The sequence below is a fragment of the Oncorhynchus keta genome, chromosome 12 (genome assembly GCF_023373465.1).
Source record: "Oncorhynchus keta strain PuntledgeMale-10-30-2019 chromosome 12, Oket_V2, whole genome shotgun sequence".
In the NCBI taxonomy this organism is placed as follows: domain Eukaryota; kingdom Metazoa; phylum Chordata; class Actinopteri; order Salmoniformes; family Salmonidae; genus Oncorhynchus; species Oncorhynchus keta.
In genome coordinates this window covers 29,480,678-29,503,162 of record NC_068432.1, presented here as the reverse complement: position 1 = coordinate 29,503,162, position 22,485 = coordinate 29,480,678, and the positions used below count along the sequence as shown (strand labels likewise).

At 41.6% G+C, this 22,485-nt stretch overlaps 2 protein-coding genes across 7 annotated transcripts in view; both read left to right on the top strand.

Moving 5' to 3' along the window:
• Window positions 1–638: 638 nt before the first annotated feature.
• Window positions 639–15,223, top strand: LOC118391261 (cohesin subunit SA-2-like). 3 transcript variants are annotated; one of them, XM_035782477.2, is made up of 34 exons: window positions 639–884; window positions 2,297–2,415; window positions 2,578–2,656; window positions 2,783–2,938; window positions 3,058–3,154; window positions 3,610–3,686; window positions 3,788–3,992; window positions 4,210–4,361; window positions 4,743–4,816; window positions 5,384–5,507; window positions 5,672–5,770; window positions 5,872–5,951; window positions 6,103–6,210; window positions 6,383–6,491; window positions 6,837–6,954; window positions 7,052–7,155; window positions 7,642–7,734; window positions 7,893–7,982; window positions 8,131–8,334; window positions 8,629–8,699; window positions 8,816–8,903; window positions 9,015–9,095; window positions 9,209–9,301; window positions 9,479–9,653; window positions 9,921–10,060; window positions 10,153–10,254; window positions 10,595–10,743; window positions 10,928–11,056; window positions 11,189–11,397; window positions 12,216–12,441; window positions 12,823–12,933; window positions 13,044–13,170; window positions 13,280–13,357; window positions 13,587–15,223. In XM_035782477.2, the coding sequence occupies exons 2-34, from the start codon at window positions 2,372–2,374 to the stop codon at window positions 13,608–13,610; spliced, it is 3,816 nt and encodes a 1,271-aa protein (XP_035638370.1). In that variant the 5' UTR covers window positions 639–884; window positions 2,297–2,371; the 3' UTR covers window positions 13,611–15,223. The 3 variants fall into 3 exon arrangements, with proteins under 3 accessions (XP_035638370.1, XP_035638367.1, XP_035638368.1); XM_035782474.2 differs by having other exon boundaries at window positions 640–884; window positions 12,213–12,441; XM_035782475.2 differs by lacking the exon at window positions 639–884 and adding an exon at window positions 976–1,418 and having other exon boundaries at window positions 12,213–12,441.
• Window positions 15,224–15,697: 474 nt separating this feature from the next.
• The window catches only part of LOC118391260 (THO complex subunit 2-like), a 77,132-nt gene continuing 70,344 nt past the window's right edge, over window positions 15,698–22,485 (top strand). For 2 of the 4 annotated variants that reach the window (XR_004827100.2, XR_004827099.2), the window contains exons 1-5: window positions 15,698–15,959; window positions 18,100–18,155; window positions 18,447–18,538; window positions 19,097–19,148; window positions 19,262–19,332. Coding sequence is in view for 2 of the 4 variants with exons in the window: in XM_035782473.2 (XP_035638366.1) it covers window positions 15,895–15,959; window positions 18,100–18,155; window positions 18,447–18,538; window positions 19,097–19,148; window positions 19,262–19,332 (336 nt within the window). In the remaining 2 variants the exon portion in view is untranslated. The remainder of the gene's footprint in view (window positions 15,960–18,099; window positions 18,156–18,446; window positions 18,539–19,096; window positions 19,149–19,261; window positions 19,333–22,485) is intronic. The other 2 variants (XM_035782473.2, XM_035782472.2) reach the window with 2 other exon arrangements.

Sequence of the window (22,485 nt, the reverse complement as noted above, 5' to 3'; positions counted from 1 at the left end):
CCTCCAACCCCTCTTTTTACGTTTCTGCTACTCTCTGTTCATCATATATGCACAGTCACTTTAACAAGACCTACATGTACATACTACCTCAATAAGCCTGACTAACAGGTGTCTGTATATAGCCTTGCTACTCTTTTTTTCAAACGTCTTTTTACTGTTGTTTAATTTCTTTACATACCTACACACACATACCTTTTTCCCCTGCACCATTGGTTAGAGTCTGTAAGTAACATTTCACTGTAAGGTTTAAACCTGTTGTATTCGGCGCACGTGACAAATACACTTTGAATACACTTTATCTTCACAAGATAATGTCACAGTTATTTTATAGGGACATTTTCATTTATTTGTCGTGGGCTACGGCCAAGCAGTAGCCTGTGTGGAGTTGGCTTAATAAACCGTAAATTCATAAACTCAACCCTCTGTCTGGACAATTGTTCCTTTATGATCTAGCCAGGCCATTACAATTTTATACAAATATGAGTGGGACGTATTTACGTTTACTATGTTACGTCTAGTCTATGAGACCAGGCTACATGTGTATGGTTCTCAGTATTTTGTATCATCAACAACAGTCTGTGTTATGTCCTATTAGTTTTGTATGAAAATGAGTTGCGGACAAGTGTACTGTTCAATTTGACCGACAGGTGGTGCGCCATCGACGACACGAATCCATCGACAACAAACTGAGCCATGCTAGTTAGCTAGCTAGCAGAGAAAAATAATAGCCTCAGCTCAGGAATCAGATTAACCAAATCTACATTTAAGAGAGTGGTAAATAGACAATTATATATGTACAAATGAATAAACGTTCCAGCGAGACAACTTCAGAAACATCTGGATTATTTTGATGGTTGATTACAGTATTTGAGTCAAACATCGAGGTAAGCTGTAAAATGGCGGATAACATTCTGGGAGCTAGCTGTGTTGCTAGTCATGTTGAATAAACTAGCAAGTTATTAGCTATATGTAGCTAGGACAATTAATGTTAGCTAGATACAATAAGGAACTGGGATTTTAAATTGCGCTTTTGTCGCAAATTAACTAGCTAGCAGTTAATCAAACCATATTGGCGTGTCCCTTGACTGTAACGTTATATATTAGCACGCTAGTACATGGTAGCTAAGTTATTTAGCTAGTTAGCGCTTTCACCATGATGTGTGCAGGGACTTTGCCTGATTTAAGTCGGAATCGTTACCAATATCGTCTTGCGATCACCATAACACATCATGCGAGTGTATGTTTATAGTTAACCCGTTTCTTAGTTAACCATAAGATAGCCAACTAACGTTAGTTAACTACAGCAATGGTAGCCAGCTAGCTGGCAAAGATGGACGTCAAATATTGTTTACACGGAAGAGGATTGTACCCTATCAAGAATAGCTTGTTTTTGGAGTAACGTTGGCTATGTTGAAAATGTATGTAGCTAACTGGATGACAGTTATTGCATACTTCTTGGTTTTGTTTAACTATTTTACGGTTACATTGTCTGACAGCCGCAGAATGCATAGCTACGTTACTAGCCAACCTTTCATTCGCCGACAACCAATGAGCAAAGATGGAGTAGTTTAAGAACGTCTGTTGCAGCCCTGGAGTAACGTTAGTCCTCATAATGTAGGGATGTTGTTTGTTTGAAGCCGACGATTTGTTATTTAGTTCGAGATTCTCATTTGTAAAGAAGTTTGCTGACGCAGCTTTCCGAATGGCCTAACGTTAGCTATCTCGTTTAGCTAGCTTTCTCATGAATAATTGTTGCTGGCTTCATAACTGATTCCCCCCATTTCCATTTGTAAAGTCTGCTGTTGTCTTCTGGTTCTACGTGTAGTGTCATGTTATTTTATTTTCCCAGGTAACAGTAGCAAGCTACATCTGGAAGGTGTATTCATTTGTCTGTTGTAAAACGTTTTCCAACGTAAACCGCTTACTAAAGGAACCTAACGGACACAAACGAAAATGAAAGGGACATACCTGCAGTTTTCCAATAAAAACCTATCGTTTTCGTTGCAAATCATTTTCTGTTTGGCGTGAACGGTTTCCGTTGCAAAACGGTTAGCAACAGACCAAACGTTTTGCAACGGAATCAGACTAATGAATACATCTCTGTCTTCAGCAGTCAATTGTGAACTGCCGAGTGTGCAAACGGAATTGGTTATCCTCACTTCTTATTTATACTGTTAATCCATGATACTTGTTACACATCAACCTACACACACGTTAAGTTATACATAGGCATAATACCATTTTTGGACTGCCTTTGTCCTTTTGAATGTTTTACCGTTCTTTTCATATGTTCTAGGTTGTATTAGTCTACATTTTGGTGGATCCTGAGAAGTCCATACTTACTAGAGTGTGTCCAGAAAATGTTAAAGAAATGATAGCAGCACAAGAGTTGCACACAGAGTTTCAGTTTCCTCAGTAAGTATAACTTAGATCTGTAAAGTAACATGCAAATTGTATTACCTTATTTTTTTGCAAACCGTGAAGATACAGAGGACATACGCTTTGTATTGCATAGATAGACCTTCAAACTAGTTCTGTGTGTATTGTTACAATAACTTATTTTTGTTTTCTGAACAGCGAGACCGATACACAGTTATCCTCTGACACAGACCTTGAGGACCCTGATGTCAAGAATGCAAAGCTTGGGAAAGGAAAGGTGAGACTTGCTTGTAAAATCCCCTATCTACACAAGACCACCAATAATTAAATGGATATGGTCACCTCCTACCCTACATTTGTGCACACACAATATACACTAACACGGTATTCCTGTCTGTTGTAGGGTGGAAGGAAGGGGAAGAAAGCCCCTGGAGAGAAGGGGAAGGGTGGTGGAGTGAAGGGTACTGGCCTTGGCGGGGTAAATGGCCATCACCAGGAGAATGGGATGGAGAGCATGACCCTGTTCGAGGTGGTGAAGATGGGGAAGAGTGCCACACAGGTTGGTTCAAACTATTTGAATTAGAAGGATAGGGTAATAAAGTAGTCATTCTCAATGCATGTTGTTGATAGTAGTATTTTCATATTTAAGTGATGGCTAATTGGTGTTTTTTATTTTAGTCCATCGTTGATGACTGGATTGAGTCTTACAAGAGTGATCGAGACATTGCACTCCTGGACTTGATCAACTTTTTCATCCAGTGCTCTGGTTGTAAAGGTAGGCTCTCAGAGTGTATTGAATAGAATTGTTGAATAGAATACGATCTGCTGTGAAGGCTCACAGAGTGTATTGAATAGAATTGTTGAATAGAATACGATCTGCTGTGAAGGCTCTCAGAGTGTATTGAATAGAATTGTTGAATAGAATACGATCTGCTGTGAAGGCTCCCAGAGTGTATTGAATAGAATTGTTGAATAGAATACGATCTGCTGTGAAGGCTCCCAGAGTGTATTGAATAGAATACGATCTGCTGTGAAGGCTCCCAGAGTGTATTGAATAGAATTGTTGAATAGAATACGATCTGCTGTGAAGGCTCCCAGAGTGTATTGAATAGAATTGTTGAATAGAATACAATCTGCTGTAAAGGACTTTTCTAAATCATTTTGCATCCGTTACTTGTGATGATTAAACAAGGTAAGATTTTTTGGTTCTTATTTTTTGTTTTGCTACAGGTGCTGTCAGTGCAGAGATGTTCAGACACATGCAAAACTCTGAGATCATCAGGAAGATGACAGAGGAATTTGACGAGGTACTTTTTGATTGTACACTTACTGTACATCGTTATTTATGCCTCTCTGTCTATAGCGTATATTTAAACATGATTCCCGCTTTCGCTCTGTTATCAAATAGGACAGCGGGGACTACCCGTTAACCATGGCAGGGCCACTGTGGAAGAAGTTCAAGTCGAGCTTCTGTGAGTTTATCGGGGTGCTGGTGCGGCAGTGTCAGTACAGCATCATCTATGACGAATACATGATGGACACAGTCATCTCGCTGCTCACTGGCCTGTCTGACTCGCAGGTCCGAGCCTTCAGACACACCAGCACACTGGCAGGTCAGTACTAACATAATAGAGACTCTGGGCAGTTGAGGGAAGACTGTAGTTCATCCACTGTTAAACTACTAGCTTGATGTATTTTAGTGCTATCTTCTATGATGGCTACACTGTGTGTGTAGGCCTATTGAATATACCTTTATTTGATGGCAGGTCTGCATAAATAGTGCCTTATTAATTAGTAGATGTCACTCAAGTGAGTCGTTGTCTCTACCAGCCATGAAATTGATGACAGCCTTGGTGAACGTGGCTCTGAACCTGAGCATCAACATGGACAACACTCAGAGGCAGTATGAGGCAGAGAGGAACAAGGTCATGGCCAAGAGGGCCAATGATAGGCTAGAGCTCCTGTTACAGAAGCGTAAAGAGGTGAGTGGGTTCTTCTGGTGTCTCTCAACCGTTTCTTCCCTACGGCTGTTGTAGGGAGGGGGAACCTTACCTGGTCCTAACAATTCAAAACTGACCATTTAGACATTTTTGAAAGGGAAAGGCACAGCGCTCGCTCACCATTTTAAAACATTATTTTATTTAAACAACTAAAAGCTTGACAACCAATTTCTGAAGGCCATCAATGAAGTCCGAAGCGTCAAACGTTTAATAGTTGTTTAAGTAAAATATGTTTTTAATGGTGAGTGAGCGTTGCCTTTTATAATTTGGTTGCACCTCGACTTGCGTTGGTTGTGCGCCCTCCACTTCTTTCCATTAGATATGTAAAAAGCATTTTCAATTTGAAACGTCTCCTCTTTTCAGCTTCAAGAAAATCAAGACGAAATTGAAAACATGATGAATGCGATTTTTAAAGGCGTGTTTGTTCACAGATATCGGTATGTATTGCAACTTGTCATCTTTCTACGTACAGAACAATGAATTAAATTACAACTGTAATGGATTATATTATTATTATATTATATATTTTTTTATTCTGTATTGTTTTAGGGTGGGTATTATGAATGGTGTTTTTGTAGTAGATTTTTAAAGAGGAGTCTAAAAAGAGAACTGTGAGTGCATTCACTTGATGTCAGAGAGTTTGATCACTGTGTGAAAACCAACTTCAGGTACTGACATTGAGAGAGACTTCAGATGCATGGAAGGCTTAAAGCAGTTCTGAGATGTGCAGGCTGGTCTTTCACTGAGCTGTTCCAAGGCTTTAGGGTGCCCTCTTGTGCTAAACAACAGGCAGCAACGGTTGCTAAGGCAGAACAGCTCATCATGGCACACCATGGTGCACTGATCTCTGATCTAAGTAGAACTGCCTCTGGTTGTACCACTTAAGCCTTTCTAATGACATCAATATTAACTGCCCTACCTACCGTAAGATATCAAATAATTGATTTGATCATTGAGCGTAATGGGGGGCTGTGAATAAGTCTGGACATTTCTCTGTTTATCAGCGATGCTATAGCTGAGGTCCGGGCAATCTGCATTGAGGAGATTGGGGTATGGATGAAGATGTACAGCGATGCTTTTCTCAATGACAGTTATCTGAAGTATGTTGGATGGACCATGCATGACAAGGTGAGCCATGCAATATGTCAAATCACATTTGTGGGAGTTGTATAGCATGTTGCGGGTAGTCATTTACTGTGTGTTTCAACAGTAGGTATATTATCAGAGTTGAAAAGCTACAGCATTGAGGTTTGAACATTGTGGTTTGGACATTGTCCTCCCTGTGATCGCAGCAAGGAGAAGTGCGCCTCAGGTGTCTGACTGCGCTCCAAGGCCTGTACTATAACCGGGAGCTCAACACTCGACTGGAGCTTTTCACCAGCCGCTTCAAGGTAGGTCAGACGCTCCCCCATCACACCACTGACTGGGAAATCCTGTACATAACATACACACATCATGGTTGGCCAGATGTTGACTTTACTGTCATTGACAGGACCGCATTGTGTCGATGGCTCTGGATAAGGAGTATGATGTTGCAGTGCAAGCCATAAAACTTCTGACTCTTGTCTTGCAGTGAGTAACCTTGTCTACAAATCATGTCTATAATTGCTCATCCTTCACAACGTTAGCCCACGTATTATAGTGTCCAGCCCTCCATGCACTCCTGACCCTTCGCCGATGACGATGAGACCTTACAGACCTGTGTGTTGTTTTCTCATTGCAGTAGCAGTGATGAGGTCCTGACAGCAGAGGACTGTGAGAGTGTCTACCATCTGGTCTACTCTGCCCATCGACCTGTGGCTGTGGCTGCAGGAGAGTTCCTCTATAAGAAGTAGGTCTCACACTGGCTCTCTAAAGCTGTGGTGGAAGCTGAAAAATACTCTTATGAAATTGTGATTAAAGCCCCATTTGGGTTGGTAATGCCTTAAGGCTGAGAAACAGATCTATATTTTTTAGATTATCCAGCTGCATTTAACCTTACCTCAATGTTGCCATGTCCATAGGCTCTTCAGCCATCGAGGTCCAGAGGAGGAAGGGATGCCCAGGAGGGGCAGGCAGAGCCTCAACGGGAACCTCATCAAGACCACCGTCTTCTTCTTCCTGGAGAGTGAGGTGTGTTCAGGCTCCATGAAGAGTCTGTCTCTGTTTGAAGTGACCTACTTGGGGCACAAATCAAAGTCACATTTTAAATTATGTTTTGTAAACAACATGTGTAGACTAACTGTGAAATGATTACTTACGGGCCCTTTCCCAACAACGAAGAGTTAATGATAACAAAAATAGAGATACAGTAGTGACTCGACAAATACACAGTGAATAACATGGCTATATACAGGGAGCACCAGTAGCATGTCAATGTGCAGGGGTACGAGGTAGTTGAAGTAGCTATGTACATATAGGTAGGGGTAAAGTGACTAGTGACGTGTTTCAGTTGTGATAACCTCTGAACGTTTGCAGCTCCATGAGCACGGGGCCTACCTGGTGGACAGCCTGTGGGAGTGTGCAGGGGAGCTGCTCAAAGACTGGGAGAGCATGATCAGCCTGCTACTGGATGAGCCCATGCCAGGGGAGGAAGGTAAGGAGGCGCAACACACACACACACACACACACACACACACACACACACACACACACATACACACACACACAGAGTCATGTTTTGTCTTGTCCAGCCCTGACAGACCACCAGGAGACTGCTCTGATAGAGATCATGCTGTGTGCCATCCGCCAGGCCTGTGAGTGCCACCCTCCAGTGGGCAGAGGCACTGGGAAGAGGGTGAGTGCTGCTTGGCATTTTCCAATGTAAGCCCCTCAGCGGTCAACTCTAGTACTAGTGAGCTCTCAAGGCTTTATTTTCAGAAGGCATGTTTGAACATTCACTCAGATATGAGGTTTTATAAAAAAAATCTGTCATATAACATTATTGTAATGTGAGTTCAGGTGGGCCGTTGCGCTTTAGCAAAGGGAAGGAGGGGTGTTCAATGACAAAAATCACCAGAATGGCTCACCAAGAAAAACTTCCAAAAGTACTAATTTGAGGTAAAAAGGAGATGGAGCACTCAACAAGAAAAGCCAGCGATTGATTACATTTTGCTCACTTTAATCCATTGTACAGGGAGCTAACAGGTGACAGACGGTTCTGCCTTTTTTTGTTGAGTGCTCCAACTCATTTTGTACCTTCAATTAGTCCTTTTGGAAGTTTATCTGGTTAAGCCATTCTCATGATTGTGATGTGATTGTGCTCTTCTGAAAATCCTCCTAGGTCCTGACAGCGAAAGAAAAGAAAACCCAGCTGGATGACCGGACGAGAATCACTGAGATCTTTGCTGTGGCGTTGCCTCTGTTGTTGGCCAAGGTCAGTTATCAAGTTGTGTATATGACTGTCACTTTTTATAGTCTATACACAGCTTCTATATATAACTCAAACCCTGGGACTGCCAGAATGATGCAGTATTACTCAACGCTAGGTCTCTTGTTGTAGCTCCCCTCACCCTCTCCATCTTACCCTCACAGTACTCCGTTGATGCTGAGAAGGTGACCAACTTACTGCAGCTACCGCAGTTCTTTGACCTGGAGATCTACACCACTGGTCGATTGGAAAAGGTTTGTGAATCATCTGATATTCCTGGAGCATAACTAATCCTACCGCACCTTAGATTGTTAACAGGCAATTATTCAGATGGCCATTGTGGCAGAATATAGTTTGAGACCTCGCCACAAACAGAGACCTTTGTCTTCTGTTTGTGTGCAGCACTTGGAGTCGTTGCTGCGTCAGATCAGGGAGGTGGTGGAGAAGCACACAGAGACCGACGTGCTGGAGGCGTGCTCCATGACCTACCACTCTCTCTGCAACGAAGAGTTCACCATCTTCAACAGGGTGGACATCGCCAGGTCCCAGCTACTGGACGAGTTGGTGGACAAGTTCAACAGACTCCTGGAGGACTTCCTGCTGGAGGTGGGCTCAGATGTCTAGAGATACATAAAATGTCTATTGTATTCTATTTTATTCTATGTTTAGCTGGCTGAGTGGCTTAGAGACTGAGCAGTCTGTCTGTCAGATTGAAAACTTCTATGGCAGATTTGGCAATGCATAAGGACATTGCCTGTCTTTAATCTTTGTAGACTATTTGTCAAAGAAAAATGAGTGTTCTAGGGTAGTACTCAGATTGGTGTTGATTTAAACTGGGACTGTAAATTGAGTGATACGTGGCTGTGTAGGATTTCACAACCTAGTTATCTGTTGTTTCAGGGTGAGGAACCAGATGAGGATGATGCCTACCAGGTCCTGTCCACATTAAAGAGGATCACTGCTTTCCACAAGTAAGGCCTTGAGCAAGATTAAACAAGTAATGTGTCATCCAAACATTTGCCAATGAACGGTAGATAAATCAGAACTCCTTATCTGACTAGATTCTGTGTTTCTCTCTCCTCTTCAGTGCACATGACCTCTCTAAATGGGACCTGTTCACCAGCAACTATAAGCTATTAAACACAGGACTTCAGAATGGAGATATGCCTGAGCAGGTACCTAAACCATAACCCTTTTATCCCCTCAAACCCACCTACCCCTGAAATGTTTGACATTCATCTCCACTGTTTACTATCACTTACCTTGTAATACTCTCTTTTTCCCAGATTGTAATTCATGCGATGCAGTGCACACACTACATCATTCTGTGGCACCTAGCCAAGGTCTCAGAGGGCAGCTCCACAAAGGTACACACACTGTTGTTATCAGTGACTAATAACTATCCAGTGTCTGCCAATGGTTGTGACTATACACCCCTGTGTGGCGGAGTTACAAGTTGTGTCTGTAAAATGGTTTCCAGGGGAACATGGTCACCCTGAGGAAGCAGATGAGGGCCTTCTGTCTGATGTGTCAACGCTACCTCACCAGTGTCAACACCACTGTCAAAGAGCAGGTGGGTTGTCCTACGTCATGTCAGTCTGTTGCCTGACTGTGTAGCTGTGTGTTCACTGTTAAGTGAGGGCTGAGGAGTTGCTGCTCTGTTGTATTTTCCTGGATTACTGTAAAGCACTGTGTGACAGCTGTTGACGTGGATGGGTGTTGTGTGATTGATTGATTGACTGTGTTCCAGGCCTTCACCATCCTGTGTGACGCCCTGATGATCTTCAGCCACCAGATAGTGTCGTCGGGCCGGGAGCAGCTGGAGGCTCTGATCTACACTCCAGACTCCCCCCTACAGGCAGAGCTGCTCAACTTCATCCTGGACCACGTCTTTATCGACCAGGACGATGACAACAACAGCACAGGTCAGACACAGCCCAATGGCAGACAGTAACAACACAGGCCAGACAGATCCCCCCTCCCCACACACACAGCACAGGCTGAACATCCACACAGCCCACCTGGCAGCTAGTCACAACACAAGGAGACAGCTGAGAATGGCTTTTAATGTGAATAGTGCACACACAAGTTAAAACACCAGAGCTGTTTCTGAGTTAAAGCGAACACATTATATGGAGACAGGAATGTTAAAGTTTTGCAAGGGGTTACCTCAGTGTTCTTCATTTTATCAGATGGGCAGCAAGATGATGAAGCCAGTAAAATCGAGGCTTTACACAAGAGACGTAACCTGCTGGCAGCGTACTGCAAACTGATCATTTACAATGTAGTGGAGATGAACACTGGAGCTGATATCTTCAAGCAGTACATGAGGGTATGTCTGGCCTCCAACCATATTTAGACCTTTTAAAAGAAAAATGTAATGTTGTGCTATTCCTAAAAGATGAAATGTGTTTTTCTCTCTAGTACTACAATGACTATGGAGATATCATCAAGGAAACGATGAGTAAAACAAGACAAATTGACAAGATCCAGTGTGCCAAGACCCTCATTCTGAGTTTGCAGCAGGTAAGAGCTATGGCGAAATTAACATTCAGTTAAAGTATTGTCTTCATTTTGTGACAATGTGAGTGGTTTTGATCATTGTCTTCATTTTGTGACAATGTGAGTGGTTTTGATCATTGTCTTCATTTTGTGACAATGTGAGTGGTTTTGATCATTGTCTTCATTTTGTGACAATGTGAGTGGTTTTGATCATTGTCTTCATTTTGTGACAATGTGAGTGGTTTTGATCATTGTCTTCATTTTGTGACAATGTGAGTGGTTTTGATCATTGTCTTCATTTTGTGACAATGTGAGTGGTTTTGATCATTGTTTTTTAAAAGTTGCAACACTTTTCTCTTTTTAGCTTTTCAATGAGATGTTATCTGACCTCGGCTGCAACTTTGACCGCTCGTCGTCGTCCTTCTGCGGCATTAAAGAACTGGCCCGACGTTTCTCGTTGACCTTTGGCCTGGATCAGCTGAAGACCAGAGAGGCTATTGCCATGTTACACAAGTAAGCCTGCTGCAAATGTGAAACTCATCCTCTGTGTAGGAATCAATACATAAAGGTTTAACAGCTCTGCAGGCATGCTTCTATTTGAGGCTTCTCAACCTCCCAGAACTGTTAAAGTATTTACAGCTCAATACTTCAATCCATTCCTTCCTAAACATTTTGTCTTGTGCTACACTTGCTGCAGGGATGGAATCGAGTTTGCCTTCAAGGAGCCCAGTCCCCAGGGAGAGGGAAACCCTCCTCTCAACCTTGCCTTCCTGGACATACTCAGCGAGTTTTCCTCCAAACTTCTCCGTCAGGACAAGAAGACTGTGTAAGTCAGAGGAAACTGTTATACTTAGTGCTATGTGCAGTCAAATCATTAGTGACTGTATTATCCTTAGCCAGACAGACCACAGCTACACTAGATCATGGATGTTGATTTGTGGTCCTCTGTCCTCTGCAGTCACCTCTACCTGGAGCGGTTCATGACCTTCCAGATGGCCCTGCAACGAGAGGACTGTTGGCTGCCCCTCATCTCCTACAGGAACTCCCTGCAGGCCGGAGGGGACGACGACACCATGTCTGTCATCAGCGGCTACAGCAGCAGAAGTTCCAGCATCAGGACCAAGAAGGCCAAGCCAGCCAGCACCGGAAAGAGGAAACTGCCTGAAGGTGAGGGGCCGACACCGAGCCACAGAACAGCATGGGCAACATACACTTGTGTTAAACCTGAAAGCTCAATGTTTAGTGTTATGATATACACTGAGTATACAAAACATTACGAACACCTTCCTAATATTGAGTTGCAGAACAGTCTCAATTTGTCTGAGCATGGACTACAAGGTGTTGAAAGCATTCCACAGGGCTGCTGACCCATGTTAACTCCAATGCTTCCAACAGTTGTGAAAAGGTGGCTGGATGTCCTTTGGGGGGTGGACCATTCTTGATACACACAGGAAACTGTTGAGTGGGATAAACCTAGCAGAGTTGCAGTTCTTGACCCAGACCAGTGCGCCTGGCACCTACTACCATACCCCGTTCAAAGGCACTTAAATATTTTGTCTTGCCCATTCACCCTCTGAATGGCACACACACAAATCATATCTAAATTGTCTCAAGTCTTAAAAATCCTTATTTTACCTGTCTCTTCTCCTTCATCTACATTGATTTGAAGTGGATTTAACAGGTGATATCAATAAGGGATCATAGCTTTCACCTGATCAGTCTATGACATGTAAAAAGCAGGTGTTCCTAATGTTTTGTACACAACAAATTGTGTTCCAGAATATGCCACCTGCTTTGTGCCATTAGATTTTCACTTGGGGAAATAACTTGCCGAATGAAGTTTAGACATTAATGAATTGAGTGTTTGCTAGATGTTATCTGACGTTGGCTTTATAAAAAGCCAATACGCTAAGATGTCTCTACCTGAGCAGTGAGTGGTCTGCTCACTATATAACAACCCTATGAAAACCTTGCTATTTCAGCAGAGGAGAGTAGCAGCTGCAGCACAGACGCAGTGTGGATGAACCAGGAGCAGAACGTGCAGATGCCAGTGATGATGCCCTCGCCACATCTAACCTCCACTGTGCTGAGGGACCCCAAGAAAATGAGGCCAGAGGAGAGCTACATGGGTGCCTATGCTATGACATCAGAGCAGCAGCACCAACAGCTGCCCCCCCAACAGCATCACCATCAGACCCCCATGGACTACAAGTACGGAACACCTTTCTATGGCTCAACACCTTTTGATTTTCACGAGTATCTTTGGCCATCCATTGTAGGGCGGCAGGTAGCCTAGTGGTTAAGAGCGTTGGCCCAGAAAATGAAAACTTGCTGGTTCGAATTCCCGAGCCGACTAGGTGAAAAATCTGTCAATGCGTCCTTGAGCAAGGCACTTAACCCACTTAACCCTAGTCGCTCTGGAAAAGAGCATCTGCTAAAGAACTAAAATGTAAAAAATCTATAATGTAATGTTACTTAGCTATGTATGCAATGTTATCAAAATGAATGATATCTTCAATGAAATGGCTGTAGTTCGCCTCTCGTTTGATTAAGTATGACTGTCCGTATTAATGTGTCTGACTCTGTTTTCAGTACCCAGGTGACCTGGATGCTAGCCCAGAGACAGCAGGCAGAGGCCCGGCAGCAACAGGAGCGAGCCAGCATGCAGTATGCCAAGATGAGGAGCCACATGCAGAATGCAATGTAAGACTGCACTTCTCTTCCAGACCACAGTGGTGTTTCAACCCCAGTGTAGTACTTACTGTCATGTGTAATGTATGTAGTAATTTGTGGTCATGTCTTTGACCATCTAGCCGCCGCGGTTCAGGACTCATGGAGGATGATGAGGAGCCAATAGTAGAGGATGTAATGATGTCATCAGAGGACCGTTTGGAAGATCTCAACGAGGGCATGGATTTTGACACTATGGATATTGATCTGGTAAAATACATCATACATCATAAAGATGTTTATTTTCTCACAAGTTGTGCATTTATGAATATTACTGCCTTGGTGTCTCTTCTTTCTTACTTGGCTGTTTATTGTTTAGCCACCATCTAAAAATCGCCGAGAGAGATCAGAGCTGAAGCCAGACTACTTCGATCCTTCTTCGATCATGGATGATTCGGTGGGTATTGGTTTGTTATTGAGAGTACAGTGATATCTTCATTGTTAAAGATCACGTACAAAAAACAATATGATCAACAATAACAGTGGCAGTACCGAAGTGAAATCCAGATACCTAGTTAATGTCTTTGGTATACATATGGAAAGGCTATACTCATATTCTCTAATTATTTTCCATATTATACAGCAAGTAACTAAAAATTTAAATGCAGTATTTTCTTTCTTTTTAGGTCCTCAATGTTTCAATGTTCTAAGCTGATTATGGTAGATCTGCGTGAAGAGGACACTGTGTTGTTACCGAAAATGTTTTGATGACAAGAAGTATTCTCTGTAGAGAATTGTTTTAATAAAATAAGCTCATGGGACTATTTGCTTATGAGGCATCAATGGTTGCACATTCGTCATCATGTTTGAATTTCACTTTTATTTTGTCGATCAATGGGCATGTTTTTGTCTCATGTAAATACATAGTTGCTGACATACTTTTAAAATATAAAACCGGGCATGACATGTAGCCATATATTAAAACATATACAGTAGGAGAAAATGTGAAATGTCTTCATATTGTTGGAAGGCCTTACCGCAAATATGAAATACAGGGTTCTCAGAATTCTCTCTCTGTCATTATTTTTTAGAGGTTTGTCTGTTCTGCTTTTATAACTTATAGAATACTTTGATTTATAGGTATTTTGTAATGACAATCAGATGTAAATCAGTACTTTATAATCATGTTAATACTCGTATAGAGTACAGAAAATAACCTTTGTAATGGAATTTCCGGTGTGTAATAATGGATGTGGCCTGCAGTTTTTCTTTTTTCCAATGTTATAGGTGAGACCTCTTGGTGAACTGATAATGCCCAAATGCCATTTGACCCATTGACAAGCTTAGTTTAAATTCTGAATCACTTTTAAAGGTTTGATGATTTTGAATGCTTTTGAAGAGTGGTACAAAAGTATAGTGTGCAGAGGGTTTGTATAAAAGAGTGGTCAAAATATTCTCTGTTGTACCACTGTGTTGTGTCTGTAAGAGAGCTTGTTATAGAATGTTTCTAAAATACCACATTTAAGAGTTTGGGTTAGCTATTATGGTATCATAATATATAATTATATATTATACAATTATAAAAATGTGTAATATATTGTGAATCGGTGCTCATTTTATATTTGCTCAGTTTTAGTTAATTTGAAGTCTAATTTAGGAAAAGGTTCAATAGAATGTAAACTGGTTTAAATTAACCTAATTAATGTGCAGTTATGCATAATAATTTACCTTTGAATTTGTATTTATATTTAAATGGTAAATGTTTTGTTTGTCTTTTCTAAGGATTTTTGTTTTAATAACTTTTCTTTACCTCTATGTACTTTGGTTTGCAGATTCCCAACAAGCTTTTCTGGAGGAATAAAACTGTAATCATGAATATTGTAAATTATAGTTTTATACAGTCACAACAGCTTAAAACACAGCCTCTCCATTTTCAAAAGCTAAAATGTTATATCAAAATCTAAATACAAAACTACAAACCGGAGAATTGTATATTTTTTATTATTTACATTGTAGCAATGTTAGACAAATTAAAAAAAATAATTTTAATGCATAGTTGTTTTGCTTAAATCTTATGTAGGCTTCATACTGTCATTTTGATATTTACCTTTCTGTTGTCCTTGCATTGAACTGCTGAAAGTGTGTGCATATGTCTAAATGTGTATGTATACACATACATATATTATATATATTCAAATGTATATGAAACGTTTTTTTTATTCTATTTACAAAGTCCACTGTTCCATTTATGGTTTGTATTTATGTCTCGAGACCAGTAACTTTTTGAACAAAATAAACCCCTGCAATTGTGTGATGATTTGAATTAAGTGTTACTAGTATTTTGTAGGCCTATTTACACGGAAATGAAATGTCTACGGGACAGAGTGCAGTATAGTCACTGGTTGTGTGACTGGTTTGAATCACCTGTGTCAGGGGTTGTTACAATGGTGTCATTATTAGGATGGTGATCATGTAGATCACTAAGGGGTGAATGTGGGTCTTTTTTAAAGAATAAGGAAGCCACTGTTACAGTAATGGGGTTGTGGATAATGTGAGAATTCAATGTATGCACAAACGCCCACACACAAATCATCCCAAGAGACAGTGGGTAAACTGGAGTTTACCTTTAAATCCTTTGTGCTCACCTCTGCCATGAATTTGTCTGAATACTGTTCATAAACTGAAATTGAGAGGCTCCTAGCATCACATGCCCATCATGAACTGAACACATGCTCTGACGACTTGAAGTGATAGAGACGCTTAAGCAAGCCAAAAACCCAGTGGATCTGTTCAACATAATTGATTATCTTTACACTAATCTACATAAAATCTTACACGTTAATTATTGTAGCGTTGTAATTTTAGGCTTCCAACGTTTATTTGTGGTAAACTGACTGGAAGACCTCAAATTGACTCGTCGTCCCACGATGCACTAGTTTTCATTATTGTGCATTCAGCTAAACATCCGGGCTATGTGTGGTATTGTGGGGGAAGATGGCGACACGTATCGTCCCTGCTGATTGGATCAAAAACTGGGAGAAATCTGGAAAACACGAGTTGTAAGTTTTATTATATTGTTAAATTATGAAGACGAATGTCTTGGTATTTCGTTTTCCATGAGGGTTGTTGAGCCATGCAACCGGTTCCCATAGTTATCCTGTAAGAGACCGGGCTAACTCGCGACGTGAATTAGCCAACCTAGCGTGCTAACTATTTCATAATAGTAAGATAAAGTTGGCTACAGTTCAATAGTGTTGTTTTAAGTAATTAATTTGGTAAAGCACTTGTACAATCCATGTACTGCAACACTGGCCCGGGCCATTAGATGCTAACTAGCAAGCTAACTAACTTTTGAGTCCGTCTGTCCTCCGAGGCAGCTAACTAGTTAGCTTAGCCCTGAAAGCCAGTGCAGTGGACGAACTAACTAGTCAGCTATTATTGATGCAGGCTAGCCTGATGGTTGACCCTGTGCGTTCTAACTAACCTACCTACTATAGTTAGCTAGCTACCTCTATACCTATCTATTTGGCAAGTTGACTTAGTGACCAGTGAGCTAGCTAACTCATACTATTATTGCATGCATGTGCATCACAACATGCGGGTTTCGCTCACATGCACTACATGGCCAACATAATGTGGACAACGCTCCAAACTTGTCGATTCGGCTGTTTCAGCCACACCCGTTGCTGACAGGTGTATAAAATCGAGCACACCGCCATGCAATCTCCATAGACAAACATTGTCAGTAGAATTGCCTTACTGAAGAGCTCATTGACTTTCAAAAGTCAGTTCCTGAAATGTCTGCCCTGCTAGAGCTGCCCTGGTCAACTGGAAGTGCTGATGTGAAGTGGAAACGTCTAGGAGTTACAGCGGCTCAGCCGCGAAGTGGTAGGCCACAACAGCGCAGAATGGGACCGCCGAACGCTGAAGCTTGTAAAAAATTCTGTCCTCGGTTGCAACACTCACTACAGTGTTCCAAACTGCCTCTGGAAGCAATGTCAGCACAATAACTGTTCGTCCGGAGCTTCATGAAATGGGTTTTCATGGCCGTGTAGCCGCACACAAGCCTAAGATCACCATGCGCAATGCCAAGATTTGTGTGATGCTCGCCCGTCATAAGGATTCTGGAGCAATGGAAATGCTTTCTCTGGAGTGATGAATCACGCTTCACTATCTGGCAGTCCGATAGACGAATCTGGGTTTGGCGGAAGCCAGGAGAACTCTAGCTGAATGTCCGAATGTGTAGTGCCAACTGTAAAGTTTGGTGGAGGAGGAATAATGTTTTGAGGCTGTTTTCCATGGTTCGGGCTAGGCCCCTTAGTTCCAGTGAAATCTTAATACTACAGCATACAATGACATTCGAGATGATTCTGTGCTTCCAAATTTGTGGCAACAGTTGGGAAGGCCCTTTCCTTTTTCAGCATGATACTGCCCCTGTGCACAATTCGGGGTCCATAGAGAAATGGATTGTTGAGATCGTTGTTGAATAACTTGTCAGGAATCTGTCCAGGCCAGTCCTCGACTCCATCAAACCCTGTTAAGATAAATTGGAACGCAGACTGCAAGCGAGGCCTAACATCAGTGCCTGACCTCAAGTATGCTTTTGTGGCTGAATGGAAGGAAGTCCCTGCAGCAATTTCCAACATCTAGTGGAAAGCCTTCCCAGAAGAGTAGAGGCTGTTTATAGGAGCAAAGGGGGGACTAACTCTATATTAATGGCCATGATTTTAGAATGATATGTTCGACGAGCAGGTGTCGTTCCCAGCAAGCTAATGGTACCACCACCTGACTCTTGCTACACAAAAACATTAGCTAGCTAGAATTGAAAACATGTCGTCGTCTGAATTTGGTAGTATGGGTGTGATTTCTGCTGATTAAATAATTGGCAACAGTTGGCATTGATAAGAATTTAGTCATCAAGCTCTAGTAACTGGACGTTAAGAATTTTGGACTATGTTTTAAAGTGTCAAATGCTCAGAATGGTGTATTCAAACAGTTACAGTGTAATATGCAGCGTTAATATTGGGGGTTGACATAAGGCAGATTTTGCATATCTGCAACACGTACTGTACAAATTATGTACACATACTACAGCACACTACTAACTGTTCTATGGTCATTTGGAAAACTATTTACAAGTCACTGAAAATAAACTAGATCATGTATAGTAAATAATCACCTTTTCCCCCTCCTTTTCAGTGTACAACTATGTAAGAATCTTGCATACAAAACAAATCATGACAGCACAATAAAAGGTAAGCTCAAAAATGAAAGTACCCATCTGTGCTCTTTGAAAGAACAGTATACATGTTAGTTTTGCAACAATTGAGTCTTTGCAAATTAAGTTAAGATATTATTCAAGGTAATTTAAGGTAATATTCATTCAATGATGGGGTCTCGCTATGTCAGGTGTCATGTAATGTTCATATAGCATCATAATGAGCCTCAACAGCTCTTCGGTTGGCCGTTTGTGAAATGGGGGTTATACTGATACATTGTATTGAGAGTAATTCTCAGCCTGTTTGCCTCTTCTTTTTATTGTCTAGATATACAGGCAGCTTTGTATGAACTCTGCTGGCATGTCATACAGGGGAACTTCAAGCTGGACCTTTCTGCTAGCGTCCTCTGTGACATGATGGTATGTATAGTCCTTTTGATGTCCTCATTCTCTGCAATGTCTTTCATCACAGAAAATCTTCCATGCGTTAGTGCAATAACGAAATGAGGGTTTTGTGTCATAGGAGAGTCCTTTTTGTGAAAACATTGACTAGTATCTGCAATTGAGGAGTGATGTGCATTTAGTTCTTGATTTCTGGTTATTTTTAAGAGGGAGAAAAATATACAATCCTAATCGGAGGTTCCTTTAGCAGCTGTTCAAATTGATCGAGTAATGTTACAACTCAATGAGTCTACAAGTTTTTTCTCTGTTCCCTGGAATGTGGGATTTTTGTAATGTTACGAATAGAGGCACAGACGCTATCATTAGGAACATGCAGAGAAGGTACACTTGCAGCTGCGCCATAATAAAACAGTCCTCTTCTGCCTATTCATTAATTTCAGACAGAAACAGTGTGCTTTGCTTGTGAAGAAAGCTAAACACCACTTCTGGAACTTCTGTATCAGCAAACAAAAGTCAATAAGAATTTACATTTTTAATGCCCGTTTTGAATGCGTCTTATTTCTTGTTTATTTCCAGGATCTGCGGGATGACATGCCATCCATTTTAGCAGATGTTTTCAGTATACTAGGTGGGTTTGACTTCAGTTTGGGCATATTGTGACAGTCATTTGCAATTTAATGCCTAAATGTGTTGCCTAATTGTAGTCATGATATTGTAATGTTTCAATTGTTATTTTGACAGACATAGAGACCAGCTCTTTAGAGGAAAAAAACAAACGTGACCATTACACCCAGCTAGTGGGAGCGTGTCTGGTAAGTGTGTTTCAAGTTATTGGGATGAACAAAAATACATTCTCATGAGATGTCAACTTTCACTAGGTGGCAGTATTGATCATAGAAAATTCAGCCTTTGTCTGTATTTCCTACTGCAAGGCAAAAACACAGTATTTGAGTGTCAAGCTTGAATTACAAACTTTTTAAAAAATGCTATTGACTCTTAATATAAATTATAGTAACATTTGATTCTCTTCACAAATGACACATTTTCTGTAATTCATAACCAGGGGTGAAAGTAGGCTGGTCCGGTACGGCGTTCCGGCCAAATAAATAGTGAGGCTCATGTTTTACCAGTACGGTGTAGCCCATCACAATTAACACAAAATGCCAAAAGATAATAGGCATTTACACGCATTCTGGGATATGTTTCGGGTAGCCTCTGAGAATAACATTGACTAATACACGGATACAGTGACTGAGTTCATCAGGAAGATTATAGGAGATGTTGTACCCATTGTGACTATTGAAATCTACCCAAACCAGAAACCATGGATAAATGGCAGACTGAAAGTGCGAACCACTGCATTTAACCATGGCAAGGTGACTGGGAATACACAAACGGTGTACTTCTTCCCAACGTAAGGCAATCAAAGAGGAGAAACATCAGTACAGAGACAGTGGAGTCACAATTCAACAGCTCAGACACGAGACGTATGTGGCAGGGTCTACAGACAATCACGGACTACAAAGGGAAAACCAGCCATATTGCGGACACCGTCTTGCTTCTGGACAAGCTAAACGCTCTACGCCCGCTTTAAGGATAATACAGTGCCACCGACGCGGCCCACTACCAAGGACTGTGGACTCTCCTTCTACGTGGCCGACGTGAGTAAGACCATTTAAACATGTTAACCCTCACAAGGCTGCCGGCCAAGACTGCATCCCTAGCAGCTTCCTCAGAGCATGCGCAGACCAGCTAGCTAGAGTGAATACCGACATATTTGATCTATCCCAGTCTGCTGTCCCCAGTTGCTTGAAGATGTCCAGCATTGTTCCTGTACTCTAGAAAGCAAAGGTAACGGAACTAAATTACTATCGCCCCGTAGCACTCACTTCTGTCATCATGAAGTGCTTTGAGAGGCTAGTTAAGGATCATATCACCTTCCCCTTACCCGACACCCTAAACCCCCTTCAATTTGCTTACCGCCCCAATAGATTCACAGATGATGCAATTGCCATCGCACTGCACAATCCGGACAAGAGGAGTACCTATGTAAGAATGATGTTCATTGACTATAGCTCAGCATTCAACACCATAGCTCGGGGCCCTGCCCTGTGCAACTTTTTGTAAAATATATTTAACCAGGCAAGTCAGTTAAGAACAAATTCTTATTTTCAATGATGGCCAAGGAACAGTGGGTTCACTACCTTGTTCTGGGGCAGAGCGACAGATTTTTACCTTGTCAGCTCGGGGATTCGATCCACCAACCTTTCGGTTACTGGCGCAATGATCTTAACCACGAGGCTACCTGCCGCCCCATGTGGATTGGGTCCTGGACTTCGCACCTAAAACCCTCACACATTTTCACAGTATCACCGTCTGGTACAGCAACTGCACCGCCCGCAACCAACGGGCTCTCCAGAGAGTGATGCGGTCTGCCCAACGTATCACTGGGGGCACACTGCCCGCCCTCCAGGACACCTACAGCACCCGATGTCACAGGAAGGCCAAAAAGTTCATGAAGGACATCAACCACCTGAGCCACGGCCTGTTCACCCCGCTATCATCCAGAAGGCGACATCGGTACAGGTGCATCAAAGCTGGGACCGAAAGACTATCATAAAGCCATCAGACTGTTAAATAGCCATCACTAGCCGGCTTCCACCCGGTTATGCATCTTGTCAATTCAGGCTACACGTGTAGGCCTTCACAGAATGTAATTACAGTACACGTAGGTGTTTTGTAACGGATGGCTCTTTCCATTGATTTGTGAGTGGATGAATGTGCGCGGGTAGCCTCTTGGGGCCCTTTGTTAAGTGATTGTCAAACAATCGGATGAAAACATCATGACTGGTTGTTTATGACGCATTAAAAGGCATAGACGACACGTCTATAAAGCTATGGGAAGCTTTCCCTAATGTAACTTGAATTCAATTGCCAAAATTATATAGGCTTACTTACTTACTCTTACTTACTCTGTCTATACAGAAATGAATAAAATCATTCAAAATGGGCAACTACACCAGAAAGTATGATTTGGCTACAGGATCGTTAGCATTGTTTATTTTGAAATTGCATAACCTACAGATGGAAAGGCCCGCAATTTGGGCAGCGCACAGCATGTACCAAATAGATGATTCAGTTGTGACTGTCAGTGAAAAGTGGAGACCCAGCCAGGCAAATCGCAAAATGTAAATACAATTACAGAAAACAGTTTGGAAAGCAAATGGATGTTTCTGTAAAGAGATGCCAATGAAAAGACTCCAGTCTGTCTTTTAGTTATCAAAATTCTTAACTTAAGTGAGCGAACAGTAAGTAGCCTATTTTATGAAGTGAGTGAACGTAGTGAATATCTTTATCATTGGGTCAGTAACGCTTTTTTGGTTGTTTTTGGACAATTTCCTCCTCCAGGTTAGATAGATGTCATATTGTATTTGTGTCTCACCTTTTTTTGTAGGCCTTTTTATATGGATCAGATAACATTGTTTTTATTGATCTGTCAGGTGACAGCAGAGTAGGCTACCCTAACATTTGTCGTAATAAGATTCTGCTAATATAGTGAATTCAGAAAGTATTTCGATCCCTTGACTTTTTCCAAATTGTGTTCCGTTACAGCCTTACTCTAAAATGTATTATAGTTTTTTTTATCCTCATCAATCTACACACTACCCCATAATGAACAAGAAAAAAAACGTTTTTTAGATTTCTTTTGTTGCAAATTTATTTAAAAAAATATATATTTACTTAAGTATTGAGACCCTTTACTCAGTACTTTGTTGAAACCCCCTTCGGCAGTGATTGCAGCCTCCAGTCTTTGGTTATGACACTACAAGCTTGGCACAACGTTGTGTGGAGTTTCTCCCATTCTTCTCTGCAGATCCTCTCAAGCTGTGTCAGGTTGGATGGGGAGTGTCGCTGCACAGCTATTTTCAAGTCTCTCCAAAGATGTTAGATTAGGTTAAAGTCGG

Coding starts and splice junctions, on each gene's coding strand:
- LOC118391261 (XM_035782474.2), top strand. CDS start 2,372: ATGATAGCAGCACAAGAGTTGCACACAGAGTTTCAGTTTCCTCA. Junction 6,955..7,051: donor GCCCATGCCAGGGGAGGAAG/GTAAGGAGGCGC, acceptor TGTCTTGTCCAG/CCCTGACAGACCACCAGGAG. Junction 13,358..13,586: donor CTTCGATCATGGATGATTCG/GTGGGTATTGGT, acceptor CTTTCTTTTTAG/GTCCTCAATGTTTCAATGTT.